A 19,354-nucleotide genomic window follows, 5' to 3' on the forward strand; every position below is an offset into this window, starting at 1 on the left:
CGCCTCCAAGTGTCCACAGAGTCACGTGACTAAGAGTTTTATAAACCGAGACGATAACCGGCCGGTCTTTACAAGCATTTTAGCAGCGAACGAGAGCGCATAACAGTGATTCAACATCAACGGCTGTTAGAGTACTAGCTCAAGTAAAAGCCATTGTCACATTTTTTTTTTTTTCTTTCGAAAGTTGAGTGTCAATTCTCGAGTCTCTCGAGACAATTATCGCTCAACGCTGGGTAAAACAGTGGGTTATTCCCATTGTTAATTGACTAGAAACGGACGCGTCGGAATTAAACGATTTAAAGGCGATAAAACCTAGTGCATCGGGGCGAAGTTGGTCAACAAAGGGACAGCACTGCGAACGTACTTTCACAGGCGGCAGGTCAAACCAAGTGGTCAAAACGAGCGGGAGCGGACTGTACTCGGATCTTAATTTTTCGGATCTCAATTTCCGGTAATACCCCCCGAGATGGCCGGCAGAAGCGACTGGGATTACACAAGAAATGGTAATTATTTATTTTTAATTTATTACCGGTGTTTGTTATGTTTTTCACGAAATTTGTTGGTAATTCTTGCGAAAATTGACAACTGGCCACAGCCCGAAGAGTTTCAGTCAAATGTAAATTTTTGTTTCTGGTGATTATGTTAAAAGATGAAACTTAAATAGAGTTGGTTCAATTATTAACATTCCCTGGAGGAAAACCATGCAATTTCCATAAATTAAATTTGATCGAGAAGTTTGAAAAAATATTCTGGAAATTGAGAGAAAAACCGACTGGAAAATTGCTCACACGTTACATCTGGTGTGGTAGTTCTTAGAATAAATCGGCAATGCCCGTCCGAATAGTTATTTTCCACATATTTTTTTCTATTCGAGATAATTAATGGTAGTTAATTGTATTTCATTAGATAAGGTTTTTTTTTCCTTATTTTGTGAGACTTTGAAAGCAATTATCTGTTATCGAAATCGTTATTTTCATTATCCCGTTCTTCGGTGCAAATGATTGTTTTTACGATTCCATTTTTGACGTCAATATTTTGATAAAATGTTTATGAAGAAATTTTGTTTAGACATACTTGAATGAATTTGAAGGATCACTATCGGGTAAACAGTGGAAGCTCACGTGCAGGGCCCTTGTGATACCAAGATCAATGTGCGTTCAACATCACCCGCATTCCTTATCTCCTGTCAGAACAAAAATTGTGAAACAAATAAATAATTGGAGTTGCGACATTTACTTTTGCAATAATTTTTGTTCAATTACAGTTGAGAAAATATTTGATTTTGAGTTTCATCAGAGAACGAAGCAACAAAAATTTATTTACATATGTATGCACATAGACATCTAAAGGTGGTTTGACCTCTTGGATCGAGACAAGTCAATAAATAAATTAAAACGTTAAACTTTGAGCCTCAGAACACTCCCATCCGGAAGCGAAACTGAAATTTGACTCTATAAATCTCAAGTTATTGAGCTTTGAAGAGGTCTTTCATCACACCCCATCGAAAAAAAATTGTGACTGAAGAAAGAATAAATATAGAGCTCATGTACGTCCTTCATGTCATATGTTTAGATATGGGAGGGTGGGAAAACCTTATAAAATTCATTGACTATATGGCCCATATACTCGTAACATATATTCTCATATGTGTTACGATACCTGTATCCCGATATAGAGTGAAATGGATGGGAAAATATATATTCCATATATGATGTAATTATCTTAACTGAGATTATATATAACTCTTCATCTCCTATTCATTTATGTTCATATTTTCACATGTATCATGTATATACCCTGCATTTTAGCACATATTCCCTCTTGTAAGACATATATGGATTATATAGAACTCGTATATTTCCCGCATGTATTTATCCAAGGAGGTACTGTCCATAAAATGTTTATGGGCACTTTGTGTCCATCAAACGACGGTTACCGACATTGTAGGGAAAAATTATTGTTCGTCACTCGGCCGAAAAAAAAAATTTCTGTGGAGTATGAAGGTTGCAGACCGAGGTGAGGCCGAGGAATGCAATCACACGTCAGAGAAGTCGTTCCTCAACTGAGAGACGAGAACAGCTATTTAAAATTTCAACGGAATTTCTTCAAAAAATCTCCAAAAGGAATTATTTTGCACCTTCAGTTGTAACATTCAACATTTTATTATTTATCCAGAGAGGAAAGTCAATAGAAATTATCCTACAATTTAATAAAATTTGTCAGCGATTCGAAAAAAATTGACCAACTGTCAGGTCGTTTTTCCCAACTAGTCAAGTAATTTTGATCTAACAATTGACAAATTTTACTAAGCGGTGAGGTAATTGTCCTCCAACGAGCACTACACACAAGTACCAAAGGGTACGGTAATATCAACTCAATTTTTCTATCCGTATGACTCGCCAGCTTCGTAAGAATAAACATCCAACTGCACTTTTGTCATCGTATGTCTGGAGGTGCTGAATGCTCATTAATAATGATTTCCGCGTGACTCGGGGCATCATTTGTTAGTCGTAAAGGTACCAAGGTTATCGAAACATCATAAAGATAATTTACCATTGAGAATAATAAGTACAATCGTGTCAATAAAAAATTGTCACTGGTGAACAAACGAATGATTGTTTCTTTATTTTTATCGCTGTTATCCCATTGTCGAACAGTTTACCGAACTTTGGTATCAAATATTAAAGTGATTTCGGTGACTGGTACCATACAGGCCAGACATAAACTCTGCGTACAACATGAAATATTGAATAGAGTGGATCTCACACCACCAACGGAAATCAATACTTTCTTTTTTAACCTAAGGCATCATCGAACGCAGAGCTTAGCATTACCCATTGCTGATGAATGAATTTGAGGGAAAAGTGGCCAATTAATGAGCTACGTAGAATTGTTGAGCAATGGCCTTAATAATTGACTACGTAATTGACTTTGTTGGGCAATTGTTTGAGTCAATCGTGGAGTGGTAGATGGAAACAGAATGGGAAAAGTCAGTTTTATCATTTATCTTTCGAAAAAAGCATTACAACCGTTCAAAGTCATTTTTCAATTTTTTGTCCAATACCGACTTCGAAAATTTTTAATCGATTTTCGGCTCACGAAATGATGGTAATTAATTGGCACCTTCGGTGCATTCAAGGGGAAACCTACCACCATTGGTTGATAATTTATTTGCAAATTTTCTGAACACATGAGTTTCATAAAAAATTGTGTTCTTGTGGCACCAAAAATAAATGAATTAATTTGAAGGTATTCAAATATTTTTGAATGTCATATTTCAAATGATTTCAGTCATCCTGTAAAATATTTGTTTAGTACTTTAAAAAAGAGTTTCAAATATAATGATAATAGCTACATTGGCTGCTTAGATTTTTATAATGATTGATGAGCATTTCGAATTTTAAATAAATTTCCCGGAAATATAACTTGGTAATTATTTCTTCAAATGTGATAGTTCAAATTTATTCAAGTAGATGTGAATCAAAGGTTTCCATCAACATTTTATCGATGGGCTGAAGGAATAAGGGGATAATTCGAATAATGATGCTGATAATATCGAACGCCGTTAAAAATGAAATAAAGTTGGTTGAATGGCATTTTTTTTTCAATACATTAAAATGAAATAAACGTTAATAGATATGATGAACAACATGATGTGCAGTAACTAACCATTTCGAAGTATGCCCTTACTTTATTAGCACAATATTTTCTTAAACCATTATTAACGAAAATAACTACTATAAGTAATACAATAGTAATTTTCCACTCATTTGTATTTGTGACATTTCTGGGTTTTATGATCTTAAAATCACCGTCAAGAACTCAATACTGATGAAGTATGAAAATTGCACTATTCAGATCAAATTTATCAATTAGTAATTAATGATGGTACGTCAATGACTCGTCACGTTTCGAAAAAAATGCCACAACTAAATAGATAAAAAACTGAATAAATAAACAGTAGCATCGAGGAAGACCCTGAGTAATTGTCATTCAACTCATACAATTCCATAATAAAATAAACCAAGCAGGGTAATGGATTGCTAATGCATACGCTGATGTCGCGTCGATAAGTCGCGTGATCAAATAAAAAAAAAGATAACGGCCTGTAGGGCACACCGTCGATTCTCTATCGTTCTGTGTTTTTCTGTTACTCGTTGTCCTGTTCTACAATTGTCACTCAACATTTTCGGTTGATTGGATAATACCCTGGCAAGTCTGAATCATCTCCACGGAACAACGCAATTTTCTTAGTTAATTGAGACTCAAAAATATTCCTCATCAATTTTTCCGGTACAAAATTTCCCATCATCAATAATAAATTGACACGTTACTCAGTTCAAAGACATTACTTACTTCATAAGACCTCATTTGCAAAGTAGGTAATTTTCACGTGAAAATTTCAACTAGGAATTTACTATAAAAACAGTCATTAACGAGATAATTGACCATTTGACAATACGTAAAAATTATATTTCACGTTATTCAGTTTAAAGACATTAATTTTATTCATCACGTAGTGATGTGGCAAAACGAACTCTGGCTCGGTCTCTACCATTAACCACTGGCGTCTCTTGAATAATTCATAAGAATGGAGAATCGGAAAATAGAATGCACCTAATGCCTTTTATACAATTTCACTGACATCACGGAAATAAAAAAAAAATGATTCAACGAATTACATTTGCTATTGGCAGTGGAGATTGTATTTTTAATGTTAAATTGAACATTAAGGTACGACCGAGGGAGCAATTTTTCTGGTGTATTTACACGCAATTGTGTGGGGCAAGGAAACGTCTCTTTTCCATTAAAAAGTCGAAATGAATTTGATCTCATCCGTATCACGAAAAATATTGCGGTTGCCTTCCGAGTGACCCTGGAATATTACGTATAGCCTTGAAAATGACTTGTTTCCTCTTGCAAACCGACGGTCACATGAAAGAAGTTTGCGGTGCGGAGATTTTGTTTTAATTAAACGCAGGGTGATTTTTATTTCGAGAACAGGAGAAAAATCCTTGAAAATATTTCAAAATATTTTTCCAGCTCAACAGCTGAATAAACAATAGGTCTATGAACAGAAATTTTCCCACATAAAATCGATTATCAAGAAGAAAAAAAACTATAACAATAATTATGAGGATAATATAATTATTCTCATTATTATCGAATGTCTCCTTTACCATTCAACGCTTCGATAGTATGTTAGTACAGAAATTTCATTGATAGATATTCAAATGAATTTGAAACGGATATTTTAAACTAAAATTCTAAATAAAAAATAAATAAAAAATAAAAAATATATAAACGTAGTAGAAATTTTAGAAATTTTTTTTAAGTAGATTTAGTCCCATTGAAAATAATTCAACAACCTTCATGTAAAACTTTCATCCAATGATTTCTCCACGGGTATCTGAATATGACGGACATAATGTTACTGATACCGATCCATGTTTACCATTGGCATCTTTTTTTTCTGCCGAAAGACTGCACAATAATGGACGTATGCTCGCGCGTCAACATCTCTACATTGTAGGGTGTGTCATTCTATTTTACGTGATAGCTTTCACAGGGCCATTGGGTGCAATTACCCACCGTCATTTGTTTAACATCATAGATGAATGGAAAATTCCGGAAATTTATCAGATAGGCGATGACCCGCAGTGACAATTTTTCTACCTTGATTGTTGGGTTCTTCGAACGGCCTTGTCCTCGGTACGTACCCATTTACAGGCTCTATTGGTCTCGTAACCTCGTTCCAAACAAATTCAAAGTCTGTGTTTACTTCTACAAGAATGAGGAAATTTTCTTACCTAAAATTTATTCCTAAACGTCAAGAGAAAAGGAGCCGAACAAACAATCAAATATTCACCTCGATACGATTGAATTACGAACAAATTTCACGTTTCGTACGTGCGAAAAAGTGTTGTTTACGCACATGTAACATAATATTCAATGACCACAAACATAATCTTAATAATAATTGCATCTTAATTAATTATCAGAATGATTCGTTAAATATTTTGTTATGAGATTTTAAAGATCATTTCGCTAGTTACATGTGTTGATTTTATGTTCATCATTATTTTTGCAGATTTATCATTTTCCTGATGTAAATACCATTTTACTAAAGTTTGTAAAATTATGATTCGAAAATAATTGCTAATTTATCATCGAAAATGGCACTCCTATCGGAAAAGGAAAGTAATTTTTCACCCGATTTTTTTTAATGCCCAACAGGTCCCAGCACTTGGGTGGAGAGATTCCCAATGGCCGCAGGATCTAGACAGAGTCCGGTTAATATTGAAACCGATCGGGCTGAGTCTGATCACGAGGCGCTCAGCAACAAACCGCTGAGGTGGAAATATCCTGCAACTGCATCGAGAAAACTTGTCAATCCAGGTTACTGCTGGCGCATTGACTGCGACGGCGATGGCACACGTGAGTTTTTTTTTTCGCTATTTCTCTTACTATTGAACTAACGAAGTTACACCCTTTCCTAAGGCTGATGGATTATTGACTAAATTAATTTAATGACTTCCGTCACATAGACATCAATGGAGAAGCCTCGAAGGATCAAAAAAGGGCGAAAATGAGGGAAAAAAATTTGTTCCGCTAATAAATATGATATAATTGATAACTATCTGCGCCATCAACTTGCCTAGATATTCCTCTCTATCTCCACTGGAATGCGCTCCAAAGAGGGCGACGCCTTCACCTCTTATTTATAAACATTTTTTGCGACTAATTTTCCTCCTCCAATTTCTCTCAACTCACTCTCCTCGTTTTTTCTAAAATAAGTAATTTTCTCTACCTTTTTAACTAGATTTTCCAAGTTCTTTGGGTCGACAATTCATGAGCCAATTTTTCGGAAGTTCAGACGTCAAATCATTGTATAAATAACCGAAAAAAAAAGCAAATAAAAATTCGTATCTCCGAGATCAGTTGTCAAAAATAACTGTATAAAAAATGAGTGATTGTTTTTCTACTTCCCCATTCGTAGAAAAATCGAGATCAATTTTCAGGAAGGTGAAGGTCAAACGTTGACCGAGTTGATGGGAGATACCTCGCACATTAATATTTCCTTCAAGACCACTGATATGATACACTCACTAAATTCATGTAGCCGAGTATCAATGACTAGTGAATTATTCAGTTTTCCCGACAAAGTCCGTCCAGAGGTGAAAGCCCTGGGTCATCGCCCCCCCCCCTCTCCCCCTCCTCGTCCCCTCTTCGCACCGCGTAAATAATTAATGTCACGATGAAATAAATTCGCTTCATAACAAGATAATAAAACTCCCCTGTAATCGCATAATTACACCGCGAAGGTGATATCGTTCTATTCCCAAAGTATCCATGTCGTATATCATTCGACTGATTCATCACCCATTAGATCCTCGTGTTCCCCCTTGATCATAAAAAATAAACCAGTGAATATATTCTAAACGACTCGTATCCGCTATTACCCGTACTATTTTCTCCATTGATCAATCATGTGACTTATTCAGCGAAATATAAAAAAAAAAAACAACTCTGACCGACATATTTATAAGAGACTTTCCGTAAATTCTTAATTGAAGTTAGTTAATGATGAACGACAGAGTGATGGCTTTCACGTGTTGATGAAGCAGTTCATCACATCTGGTTTCATCCAGTATTAGAAATTAAAGTGGCGTTCAAGCGTTTGTTTGATTGTAAAATGTCAAGAGTTGGTGGTGAATTATTAAAAATAACTACAATTGCTTTGCAGTACTGACTGGTGGTCCATTGATGGATGACATTTACAAGCTTGAGCAGTATCATTGTCACTGGGGCTGCAGCGATTCGAGGGGATCCGAACACACTGTTGATGGGCAAGCATTCGCTGGAGAGGTGATATTTTTTAACAATCAATTCTGGGGACACCTTATTTCTGGTGATTCTAGGGTAGTCCATCTGGAGAAATAAAATAGAGAAGTCGTAGCCTCGAGCAGAAGGCGAGAGGCCAGCGTCGGGTCAGGACTCTTTATTTTATTTCTTGTGGTTCAAGTTATATTTTTCGTCCAGTGAGACGACAAAATAATTGCTAATCTGCCCCTGAATCTCTAATACTGTTGCATATCACGGTGCAATGATTAATGACACTCAAGCAAATCAGTAGGGAAGTGATAAAATAAGATAAGTTACTTTTGAATACTGATCAGTTTTTGATTTTTAAGGGATATCTCAGAATCTAAGGGAACTAGCAAAATTTTTATCAGAATCTTTTTTGCAGAACGAATTGAGTTCTACAACAAATGTTATGACAACATTTCTGCTATCTCCCTTAGAATCGTAGATATTGCTCGATAACTCGAGGGAAACAGAAATCAACCTATCTCGGTTTACCACTTTGTTCCTGAATTATTGGTTCCTATTGATCAAAATTCGATTTCTAAGGTATTAGACAAAATAATTAATTGTATGTGTCCCTAAATTTTAGTTACATCTGGTTCATTGGAACACGACGAAGTACCAGACCTTCGCTGAAGCAGCAAAAGCACCAGACGGTCTTGCCGTGCTCGGTGTTTTTCTCAAAGTGAGTAATTCAATTGAATAAAAAAAAATCTATGAAAAATCTCTTCTTTTCAATGACGTCAAGAAGACATTTGTTTACCGTAAAACCCGTGCAATGACAAAGTTTACACAACCGTTTCACTTTTACGGATGCACATGATCTTCTTACGTAAGAAAATACATCCCCATAGCTAAACTGAAACGATTGCATAAACTTCTTTTTATCCCCTCCCCTTTCTCGCCCATTCCTCTTCTCGTTATAGTGAATTCGATAATTTGGATAATTGAAAATTCATGTTAGGTAACTCAGCAACTGACGAGCGTCATTGCTTGGATGCATATTATACGGCGTCTGGGGTATGACGTTCGCTATTGTATGTACAATTGTATACACAAAGTTTATTCCACGAATTAACGAATAAATAAAGGGGGGGCAGTAGTAAAACAACCTGTTGTGCAAGACCTCAAATTGGTGACTATATCGTTCATTTTTTTTTTCTTCATATGTTCATCGTGAACGTTCTCCTTATCACGCTAAGAATGCTATATTTTTCTGTTGCTTTGCGTGGTGCATTGTTAATTATTCCGACGATCGATTGTTGAATTTTCCTTCAACAATCGACAGGTGATGAATAAGTCAGTATTTTTCGACCTTGATCGATGCCAGGGGGGGTCAATAACGTGACCAATTGCACAAAAATTGCCCATATTTTTTCAGTATCAAGAAAATGTATATGGAAATGACGTATTACGTCAATTGTTGTTAAGTTTGCTGTAGGTCATAAATTATTTTTGGGTTTTATCATTTCAGGTGGGAAATGCACACGAAGAAATGGACAAGATTGCCCGAATGTTGCCTTATGTCTCCCACAAGGACGAGGTGATTGAAATAGACAATCCAATCGATCCGAGTAAACTTTTGCCAGGTGAGTGCCAACACTTCAATTCAATTAAAATGAATTATCAGACAGCTAATAGGATTGCAGAATCTTCAAAGAATTCATGTCTCAACAAATGAAATAAGAAAAACCCTCGAGAAATGAGTCACGAATTCCTTGAAATAGTTCAAATAGTTTCAACAGATGATAATTTTGTCAACTAAAAAAGTCGTCAAATCGAATGATGTGCATTTTCCGGTCATTCAAAAGTCTCAGGGTATTATTATTGTTAGACGTAATTGATCTTCCACTGGATGATGGGTAATAATTTGAACTCATTTTTATCTTAAAGATGATAGGCACGTGAATGTTACTTCATGTGTTGTTTACCTTCATTTATTATTTCTACTAATTCCATTGGTAAGACTCCGAATGCATTAGTAGAAGTTCCAAGTTGATTTTTCAACTCAAAATTCATCATTTCCAATTCTCGAAAAAAGCTGATTCTCAAAATATGTGAAATGTGGTTTGAGAAATGGGAATTTACAAGACATTCATGCATCACAACTACCAATTTAGGTCAAGAAATTTTGAATTTGTCCGAAATGGGAGAGATTGTTTAAAAAAGTTTAAAAATTCCCAGTATTTTGTGCAAATATACGAACAATGACATTTCACTACATTCTTGTCATGAAAAATTTAAAAAATCGAGAAACCACTGCATAGACTCTATTCAAAATCAGAAAAGAATAATGATGAAGATATAATAAAAATGATAAATAATTTAAACTTGAACTAAATTAAAATAGTACGAGGTGGACGTGCCGGTAGATGCATTAATCCGTGCATGAGATGGGCGGACAGAATAATTCGTCCCGATAACAAGTGTGGTTTTCAAGGTTGGTACACATTCACGGGTGTTAACATCTGGAATGCTTTAAATGGCACGAAAGCAGATACAAATAAATAAATGAACGCTATACATATCACACGATGCGTCGGCACAGCGCACATATCGAATGATTCGTCTTCAATTATCACTATAAATTATCTTTTGCATGAATGTAGATACACACAGTTGAGGAAAAGAGGCAACCGCATATTTGAATATTCAAACGTATTGGCTATGCAGCAGGAAAGCCTCTCACGATGAATATTATGTGGCCAATGGGAAACTTGTATAATTTTTTTTACTCCTGGACAAGTGAATAGAGAATATTTTTTACAACACCGGTGACATTAAAATGATTAACGGCTTCGAGTGTTCAATAGCTGGGTCTTGAATAGCTCACGGGGTAAAAAAGTCAAATGGAATTAGTAATGGAAAAATTGGAGGAACAGTTTGAACGATTCTAAACTGTAAAGGATAAATAACTTTTAAAAAATTTGAAAAGTACTTTGCTCGCGGCCTAATGTCCATTAAAGTAGCGGCACACTTACGGTAAATTGACAAATTATCGGAAACTACTAGAATACGGCAGAAAACTCGATTACGTTCAGAACCGTAATTTTTTTCTCAGTTCAATTATCACGTTGGTTTGTCAGAGAAAAAATGTTTAAATCTCGAATTTTGATCCTCGACATTTTCATTGATAAATATCAGTATCAGTAATTTAATAAAATAATATTGATCGATAATGATTTTTTTTAGAATCATTCGCGTGCAATTCAGTTAGGAAATTTTATTCTCTATTCTCTTACAATTTGTTTATCTAGTTATGATATTTAATATCAGCAATAGAAATGCAAATTTCCAATTGGATGCGTATTCAATGAAATCAGCAAACAATTACCAAAAACAATGACGTAATAAAAATTGTTTAATTTCCGGTATCAGATGACAATGGCTACTGGACTTATCTCGGCTCATTGACCACCCCGCCTTGCAACGAGAGTGTTACCTGGGTTCTTTTCAAGAAATACATCGAGGTTTCGCACCATCAGCTCAACGTATTCCGTAATTTGCGAAAATTCCCGAGAGGCGCCGAGTGCCCCTGTCACGAGAATCACGGAGTGGTACGTTAATTTTATAATGAATTAATAGCACATTTAATGTCGAACCTTGGGAAAGACATAATCGGTTTTCCGAGCCGAAGGCGAGGAGGTCAGGCACGTGAGGCCCAACGATTCGTGAGATGTGAATGTTATTATAACGCAAATTTATTGACGCTGAGCGCTAAGAAAACCGAATTTTTTAAGCCACATGAGATGAAAAGAGCCACCACCTCGAGATGAAATAATTACGAACTATTGAAAAATAATTACACAGCGATAAAAATTCTTTAAAAATCAAGTGCCTGTTCCGTAGTCTAAATTAAAACAATAGTTAGTTAAAACTAGTTGTAGCTGGTTAAAACTATATTCGGTAAAAATTACAAAACAGTTATCCTCTTTTTCAGTGAACCTTCGGTATAGAACGTTCAGTAAAAAAAATGCGTAAATGTTGCGTAATTTTAACTGACTACTGTTTTCACCGGCAGATTACGAAGTAGATACATAATTTTTAAAGAATTTTTCTCTCTATGTAGTAATCGATAAATCAAATTTTTCTGGAGGACGTACACACTGCAGATTCTTTCAGATTTCGTAAGAAATTTATTTGAAGAAATCACTGGGAAAATTATAAATTTCCGGATAATTACCTCGACATGCACACATGTGCGTGACTCAGATGATAGTAACTATTATGGGAAAGGTATGGGTTAGATCATGTAACTGACAGATAAAATACTCGACAGGTCTATCAACTCGCGACTCCTTTCCCTAATTCTTCAATAATTCGAAGAACATTCAATTAAAAGGAGTCAAACTCGTTGGAGATCAGTAAACCATCAATCAATGAAATCAGTATTCATAAAGATGACTCCAAAGGAGGAATCAAAATAAATTTAAATTCTCCTGTCTCCCAAAGAGTATTAATTAAGCGACTCGCATTTCATCTAATTATTATAATGTCTTTTATTTTTAGGTAATCAATAACTTCCGCCCACCACTTCCTCTCGGCAACCGCGTGCTGCGTGAGTGTGGAAGCTTCTAAGATGCAGCAAAAGTTTCTGGAATCCAAGAAGAGGGAATCGTCTGCCTACTGTCGGCTATCACGGGGGGAGGGGGTATGGGGAGGGGGGAGGGAACGAACGGGGGATGAAGTATTAATCAGTAAATTTTGTCAATGTCGTGGCTAATTTGTAATCGAATAAATAGAGAAACAGAATCTGAGTAGGCTTAGACTTGTCAATTGAAAATAATCAACTTATTCCATTGAATTAACTAATTAATAAATAACCGTTATGTGCAAAAAATCAATCCAGAAGTGCTTTGAACATTAGAAATCTTTTTACAAATAAATGAAAAACATAATTTTTTATGGATTTATAACCAACTATTTTTATAAACCAGGGAATAATTGACAATATTTGGAGGAACCCATTTTTGTAACAAAAATTTATTTTCAAAAGCAGAATTAAGGATATTGAATTGAGGATTTATTCTCGTGGATAAAAAAAAAAATATTAAACCACCAATTGAAACGTGATAATCGGATTAATTAATGCTACGAAGAATGTTCGATAAAACAAGAAATAAACCTGTCATAATTTTTTTAATGAATCAATAGTGACGGATTTGCACGATTTTATTTATGTTCATGTATAAGAACTAGTATGTACCAGTCATATGCTAAGCAATCCATTCATCTTCGTTGTGGAGAGATGATAAAGATCTTATTTTGAGTGAAAATTACCGCATACATTGATGTCGGCTTATTTCATAAAATGCATATAATTATTGCGTGTGTTAGAAGAATTTACTTATAGCCGTATTGAATCGTTCCAATTTTACTTGAGAGAATATGAGACGATAATTGCTTGTACTTGTCAACATTACTGTAGTTTGTTTCTCATACCTCTACTCGCTGTGACCGTAGAGCAATACTAACAATAAAGACATGAATGATGAATAACAATGTATTGTTTATTCGAGTCCCAATTCCATTACAGAAATAATAGCCGATGATTTTGATTTTTATTCGTCCTCACACTCCTCTAATTTCACACAATTCCCTGCGGAATTCCTATAGAAACCGACGTTACAACGACAAGGACCTTCTGCAATAGGAAAACATACAATTCGTGGACATGCGATTGGTTTGTGCACCGGAACTTCACAGCTAGGTTCACATGCTAGGCCACAAGTGGTGCTTGACGAATTCGGAGGACATTCTGCACTGCAGTCTAAAATAAGTGGAAAATTGTTGTTGGATTGACTATAGGATAATTAATTTTCTACAAACTTGTACGGAAAGTTTGCACTTTGCTCGGTGATGAGCGTCAGAAAAGTGAGTACTTTACGTCCTTGGAAGCAATTTTTTTAGGGTGGAAAAGTCGATTTCCGAAAAAAAAATATGATCAAACTTCGACCGTTTAATTGTGCCCCACTCAATTTTTCAATTAATATCTAAATTTTCTGTCTTTACAACTCACACGTCATAACTCCCAATATCAGGAATGTCGAGGCCAGTAATTGTTTAATCATTTTCACGTGTTGTGTTTGCACTGCGAAGTAGCAAATATTGTACTCGAGGAATTGAAGGAATGCGTTTAAATGTGCAACGATGAGGTCGATAATTTTCCTCAATAATTTTCTCTCTAACATTTACATGTATGATTCACTGTTTATGTATACGGAATATTTATGTGTTTTTGGAATAAGTATTTGACGTAAGTATGGCAGAATAAATTTGGTGCCGATAATTCATTGACTCTCTCCACCTCGATTCCTTCTGTAATGACTTTTTTCGTAAAAAATGTCTACCGAGTCATACTCCAAAAACATTTAAATGCCAAAATCGCCAAAATGCGAAAAAGGGAAAAATCGATTTTATAGTATTTCCGGAGCCTTAAAAAAATCGCAAATTGTCTCAAAACAGGATGATGCCAAATTCGGGCCCGTTTTGCCCCAGAAGGCCCAGGAGTCGAAAAAAATGCGAAAAACCTAGACAGCGACTTGACCGAATCCCTGGAGCCTTAAAAAATTCGCAAATCGCCTCAGGAATTGAATGTCACGTACTCCGTGATAATTCCTTACCGACAGGCACGTTCACAATCGTAGTTCATGCGTCACCGCTACTAAATTTAGCGGTTGAAACCGCTCCAAAAGCATCAACACTCTCCCCTATAATCTCTCCTCGAAGAGGGCAGTTTTTTCTCCAGGCGCGCACCCTATACCAAAATTCATGTGATAACAATGGCTACCTGCATGTGTCTCGCCATGACAGATTCTCTCAGATGTTTTTTTAATGCCCCCACGGGAAAGAAAAATTGAAAACACAAGTGTAATATGGAATGAAAAATACTGGGGCACTTGTCGTTACAACAGCGTGATTACTCGTTATAATCCGTGCCCACAGGGTATACCGAGACTGAATCGAGTACATATAATTTTTGCAAGATATCAGGACTGTGGTTAATGCTCCGATATAATTGATAATTGAATCATGACGAACGAGGAACAAGACAAGGTGAGAATGCCAATTCTCATTTCTTATCAATAATTTTTCAACCCCTTTGGATAAATCTGAGGAACAAGATGTCATTTTGACGTTAACAAAAATATCTTGAGTTCTTGAAATAATTCTCTAATAATCGAAGACACAGAATAATAAATATTACAGAGATTCTCGAGTCCTTGGCTCGACACGAAAAGCAAAGTAATCAAAAGGTATCATTTACAATTTGGTACAGATTAGGTTATCAATCTTTTCAGTTATCAAATTTCTGAAATAAAAGGCTTGAGAAAGTTTCTGTTCAGTTTTGAATATTCAATTTATTTAAATTACCGTCTGCACCGAATTATGAGACATTTTTGCTCACAACCATTGAAAATACTGGCTTGAAAATGATAAAAATAAAATACTCCAGTTTTACGAATAAATGTCGAGTCGACAGGTAATTTTGCGAGATGAAAATGGTGCTGTTTTGCAAGGCTTGGCTAGAAATATCTTATTTCGTGTTTGATTACTGCTGTTTGAATCATGGCTCAGAGAAAAGTAAATTACTCGAATACACCCTCTGGAGACAAAACAATCAAAGTATCTATCTAGAAAATTTTTTGATGATCTATTTTCAGGTGCAAAAATTAAAAGAACAGGGCAACAACTGCGTGAAGCAGCAGAAATATGCAGAAGCAATGTTTCATTACACTCACGCGATAAAATTGGATCCGAAGAATTATTCTTTGTACAGTAACAGATCCTTTGTATTTCTAAAAATGCAACAATACCACTTCGCCCTGGAGGATGCAACGATGACGATAAATCTCAACCCAGATTGGACGAAAGTACTCATAAATTGAAGAATTTCAAAGAAACAATGAATTTAATGAAGTTGAAAGAATCGATTTTGGGGATCTAGGGGGGATATAAATATTTTTAAGTATTAGAATATTGATAGAATGAAATAGGAACGCGCAGATTTTAATCAACTTCGAGTCTTTATGTAGCCGCACCCAGAAAATTTAAATGAATTTTCACTCGACCTCCGAACCTCAGAGACTAACTTCAGAAACGAAAATACCACAAAGCAATACATAATTTTCATTTTTTTTTGTTGGCTCGTTCAAGTGAGTCTTAAGCTCTCAAAAGTATCCTAAATTTTTTTTTTCTCACAAATATTGCATCCATCACTTCAACTTCATTAAAATGTAGCAACAACATAAAGATAATAATTCGTATACAGCATGTAAAATACTCCTCAGGGATATTACCGCAAGGCGGAAGTGGAATTCCATACGTTTCGCTTCAGCGAGGCTCTCCACTCATACGGACAAGCTTTAAATCTTCAACCTAACGATCCTGACATTCTAGAAGCTATCAATAAAACGACGAGATCGCTAATAAAGGACCAGAGAGGTAAGTGAATGCGGAGAAAGTTAAAAATAACATTTATGCGAGAAAAATATGTATTTCCAGCGGATCAACAGATACCCTGGCTTGGCGCCGGCATTGGCATAATTCTCGGTGTCATCGTCGTCATTGCTGATTATGTTTTCACCAACAAGCCGACATTAACGGTAATTGTTTTCGATTAATAATTATTAATTTAGCTTGCAGGTCTCTTCAACGACTTCTGCATTCAATCAAGAAATCATTACAATCTCTTAGAAATCCCCACCACATGGAATGAATTCTTAAACACTTGGGTTTTTATGCTTTTCAATGTTCTATGCTTTTAAGGTCATTCAACATCCACGTTTTACAAGCCGTAAACCCTTTTAATTGGAACATTCTATTCATTAGAAGGTAGATGTAGCAAAAAATGGCCGTTATTTCTTTTAATGGAGGTAGTCCTTTTAATAGCGGAAATGGATTGTAAAAATGGTACGATCAATCTACCTTTTGATTTATCACTGACTGGTTGCTATTTTTTGCAAGTTTGAGTTATGTTACTCACTGAATGTTTTGAGAAATGTAAACAAAAGAACTGCTACATTTTGTAGGAAATTATGTATATTAAAATAAGTGGGAATTCCTAGAATTGTAATTCCTCCTGTAATTATTATTTTTCATTCATGAGACTTCTTCACTGACTAAACAATGCAATGATCGAGGCAACAAAGTAATTTCGTAGATGAAGATCAGCAATTGTTAGAAAAAACACAAAGTTCTAAAAGTTTTCATCACTTTATCATGAACATTGTTTCAGCATCCAGTGCTAATGGCCCTCCTGACAATTGCAATCGCAATGTTGGGTTTTGCTGCAGCCAAAGGATTCCGTTACTTTGTGAAATGCCAGAGAAAATCCCTACTAGAACCTCCGATTGATTTACTCGGGGATGAGGTTACAGAAGAAGCCCAAGGAGATACCACAACTGGCAAGACTCAAGAGAAACATTCAAAATACAGCAAGGCCCAGGCACGCCAAAGGTTCAAGAAGGGTAAAACGTAACGCTGATTTTGCACACGTTTTCCAGGGAATCATTACAACGAATAACATTTCCATAAACTTTCGAAAAATGAAGGAATTTATGAGGGCGACAAAATGTTTTGTAGTGCAAGCTATGCAATCCCGAATTTTATCAATTGAAATAAAAAATAAAGGGGAGGAAAGAACAGGGGGTGGTACACACTGAGTAGATGAGAGCTCTTTAGGAGTATATTTACTTGAATGCGCGAAATCAAGGCTTGCAAATGATTAAAACGTCCAATATCTCACATTACAATTAAAAAATCTTGCGCACGAAATTTTGTATTTGTCTATGAGAAGAAGAATTTTCAAATCAATAGAAGTAGCTGAAAAACTCAAATGCTAAACAATTATGCAACGTTTCCATTTAACGTAACTTGGCTTTCTATGAAGAAATAGATGAAAGATCGAGACCTAGAGAATTTTTATTTTGGCTTCACTTAAAAGAAATGAGTTTAAGCTTTTTAAAGAGATCATTCAAAGTCAATTTTTAAATGGATAGTTTGTCATTTAGATAAGGCAGATAAAAAGCCACAATAAATCATGAAATTACGGAGGGGTGGAAGGATGACAAACGATGAAAGGATGGAGAATAATTAGATCATTCACGAAGCAGTCATTCACACCAGTTGCTGAGACGCAGCACGAACTTGAGTTGTAAATAATTCATACCGTTATAAAAAACTTATTTAATTCAATTTCATTTCATTTTTATAGCGCTCTTTGACTATGATCTCCTTAATTTATTAATGACAAGTGAAAAATACATGATAATCGGTAATAATTGCCATAAACGAGTGTCTCCATGTGCGTGTCTGTTTTCACTAAAATGTACATCCCAAAAACCTCGTTCTCTCAGTGTAAAAGGACTTTGATCGTTAATCAGCAATTTTATATTGATAATTAATTAATTTCGAGCGCATTTTTTAACGCGAAGAACTCGGGGAACGCCCTTAAAATAGCTTGCCTTCGTTCAAAAGAGATTACAAATTACAATTGAAATTGACTAATTCCCTGTTAATTTCACCTGTACCATGTACTTAGAACATTCCATCTCCAATTTTTCCTACCTTCTTCAAAATGCACTAACAGAAGGGGAAACTAAACCAAACATCTAGTCATAAAAAGTTTGTAATCAGGCCTTGTCAAGACCACGATTGTACCGTTTGAATAAAAACATGAAAATATAAATACTTGATATTATTTACCCCCCTAATTACCCCCAGAGATCTACTCAACTCCTCCTAAATCGTAAATAAACGTGAATGAAGATGGAGCCACGATATGAAAAAAAAAAAGGAAATGCAAGCGTTCTACTTCAAAAAACTCGGTATATAATCATGTCCGAAGCGCAATGCTGTATAATCTATATGCCTAATTGCTGATAACACCCTAATATCCACAATAAAATGGCGTTATGTCCCTAACGACGCCGAAACATACCCCCCGACATTCTCATACCTAAAACCTGGGCAGTTTCCTAACCTTGTCACCCAGCTCTGTCCCCATTCCTTTGTTCGTCAAGTAATAAACAAAAATCTGCAGCAGTTGAAGAGTACAAAACAATGATTCATAATTCCATTTCCATTGCTGATGTAATCCCCCCGTAACCATAAAACAAAAAAAAAAAGAAAAAAAAAATCTGGATGGTCTCATGCAGCAGTGTTCATGCCTGCACCACATGTGCAATTCCCTGATGTGATATTCAATTGAATTTCGTTCCTTCAATCACGATTACATTAAAATCCTGCCAAACCGAGAAAAATTGTCGCAAATAAATAGCTAAATAAAGCTCTCAATAAATGAGAGCGTTGGTGTCCAGGACATCAAGACCAATAATGTCCAATTAGAAACATTTTAAGGGGCTCAGAATCACCATTCCACATCCCTACTACCGTCATTAACAACTAAATTATTAAAATCTTACGATATCGATTTCTAATCATCATAAAATAGAATTCGAAAAAAAAAATCAGGTGAATGACG

The 19,354-nt window shown here is 35.4% G+C and overlaps 2 protein-coding genes and 1 long non-coding RNA gene across 4 annotated transcripts; 2 read left to right on the plus strand and 1 right to left on the minus strand.

The window, feature by feature from the left end:
• The first annotated feature begins 59 nt into the window (after positions 1–59).
• Positions 60–13,371, plus strand: LOC135165016 (carbonic anhydrase 2-like). 2 transcript variants are annotated; one of them, XM_064125918.1, is made up of 8 exons: positions 60–503; positions 6,238–6,438; positions 7,748–7,869; positions 8,459–8,554; positions 9,344–9,458; positions 10,220–10,309; positions 11,248–11,426; positions 12,379–13,371. In XM_064125918.1, exons 1-8 carry the CDS (start codon positions 467–469, stop codon positions 12,445–12,447), a joined length of 909 nt encoding a protein of 302 aa, XP_063981988.1. In that variant the 5' UTR covers positions 60–466; the 3' UTR covers positions 12,448–13,371. The 2 variants fall into 2 exon arrangements, with proteins under 2 accessions (XP_063981988.1, XP_063981989.1); XM_064125919.1 differs by lacking the exon at positions 10,220–10,309 and having other exon boundaries at positions 61–503.
• LOC135165027 (uncharacterized) lies at positions 13,359–14,487 on the minus strand. Its single transcript, XR_010299412.1, has 2 exons — positions 13,889–14,487; positions 13,359–13,639 (listed from the first exon to the last, which is right to left on the minus strand). It is a non-coding gene; the product is annotated as an uncharacterized LOC135165027 (long non-coding RNA).
• A 202-nt stretch (positions 14,488–14,689) lies between these two features.
• Positions 14,690–18,559, plus strand: LOC135165019 (uncharacterized). Its single transcript, XM_064125924.1, has 5 exons — positions 14,690–14,925; positions 15,534–15,743; positions 16,161–16,314; positions 16,375–16,475; positions 17,108–18,559. The coding sequence occupies exons 1-5, from the start codon at positions 14,902–14,904 to the stop codon at positions 17,348–17,350; spliced, it is 732 nt and encodes a 243-aa protein (XP_063981994.1). The 5' UTR covers positions 14,690–14,901; the 3' UTR covers positions 17,351–18,559.
• Positions 18,560–19,354: the final 795 nt, after the last annotated feature.

Source organism: Diachasmimorpha longicaudata, chromosome 8 (genome assembly GCF_034640455.1).
Source record: "Diachasmimorpha longicaudata isolate KC_UGA_2023 chromosome 8, iyDiaLong2, whole genome shotgun sequence".
Lineage (NCBI taxonomy): Eukaryota > Metazoa > Arthropoda > Insecta > Hymenoptera > Braconidae > Diachasmimorpha > Diachasmimorpha longicaudata.

Bases quoted from the DNA above. Each gene is read 5' to 3' on its own strand.
- LOC135165016 (XM_064125918.1), top strand. From the start codon at position 467: ATGGCCGGCAGAAGCGACTGGGATTACACAAGAAATG. The intron at 6,439-7,747 runs GTGAGTTTTTTT...ATTGCTTTGCAG, and splicing joins CTGCGACGGCGATGGCACAC to TACTGACTGGTGGTCCATTG. The intron at 10,310-11,247 runs GTTGGTACACAT...TTCCGGTATCAG, and splicing joins TAACAAGTGTGGTTTTCAAG to ATGACAATGGCTACTGGACT.
- LOC135165019 (XM_064125924.1), top strand. From the start codon at position 14,902: ATGACGAACGAGGAACAAGACAAG. The intron at 15,744-16,160 runs GTACTCATAAAT...AATACTCCTCAG, and splicing joins TCAACCCAGATTGGACGAAA to GGATATTACCGCAAGGCGGA. The intron at 16,315-16,374 runs GTAAGTGAATGC...ATGTATTTCCAG, and splicing joins GCTAATAAAGGACCAGAGAG to CGGATCAACAGATACCCTGG.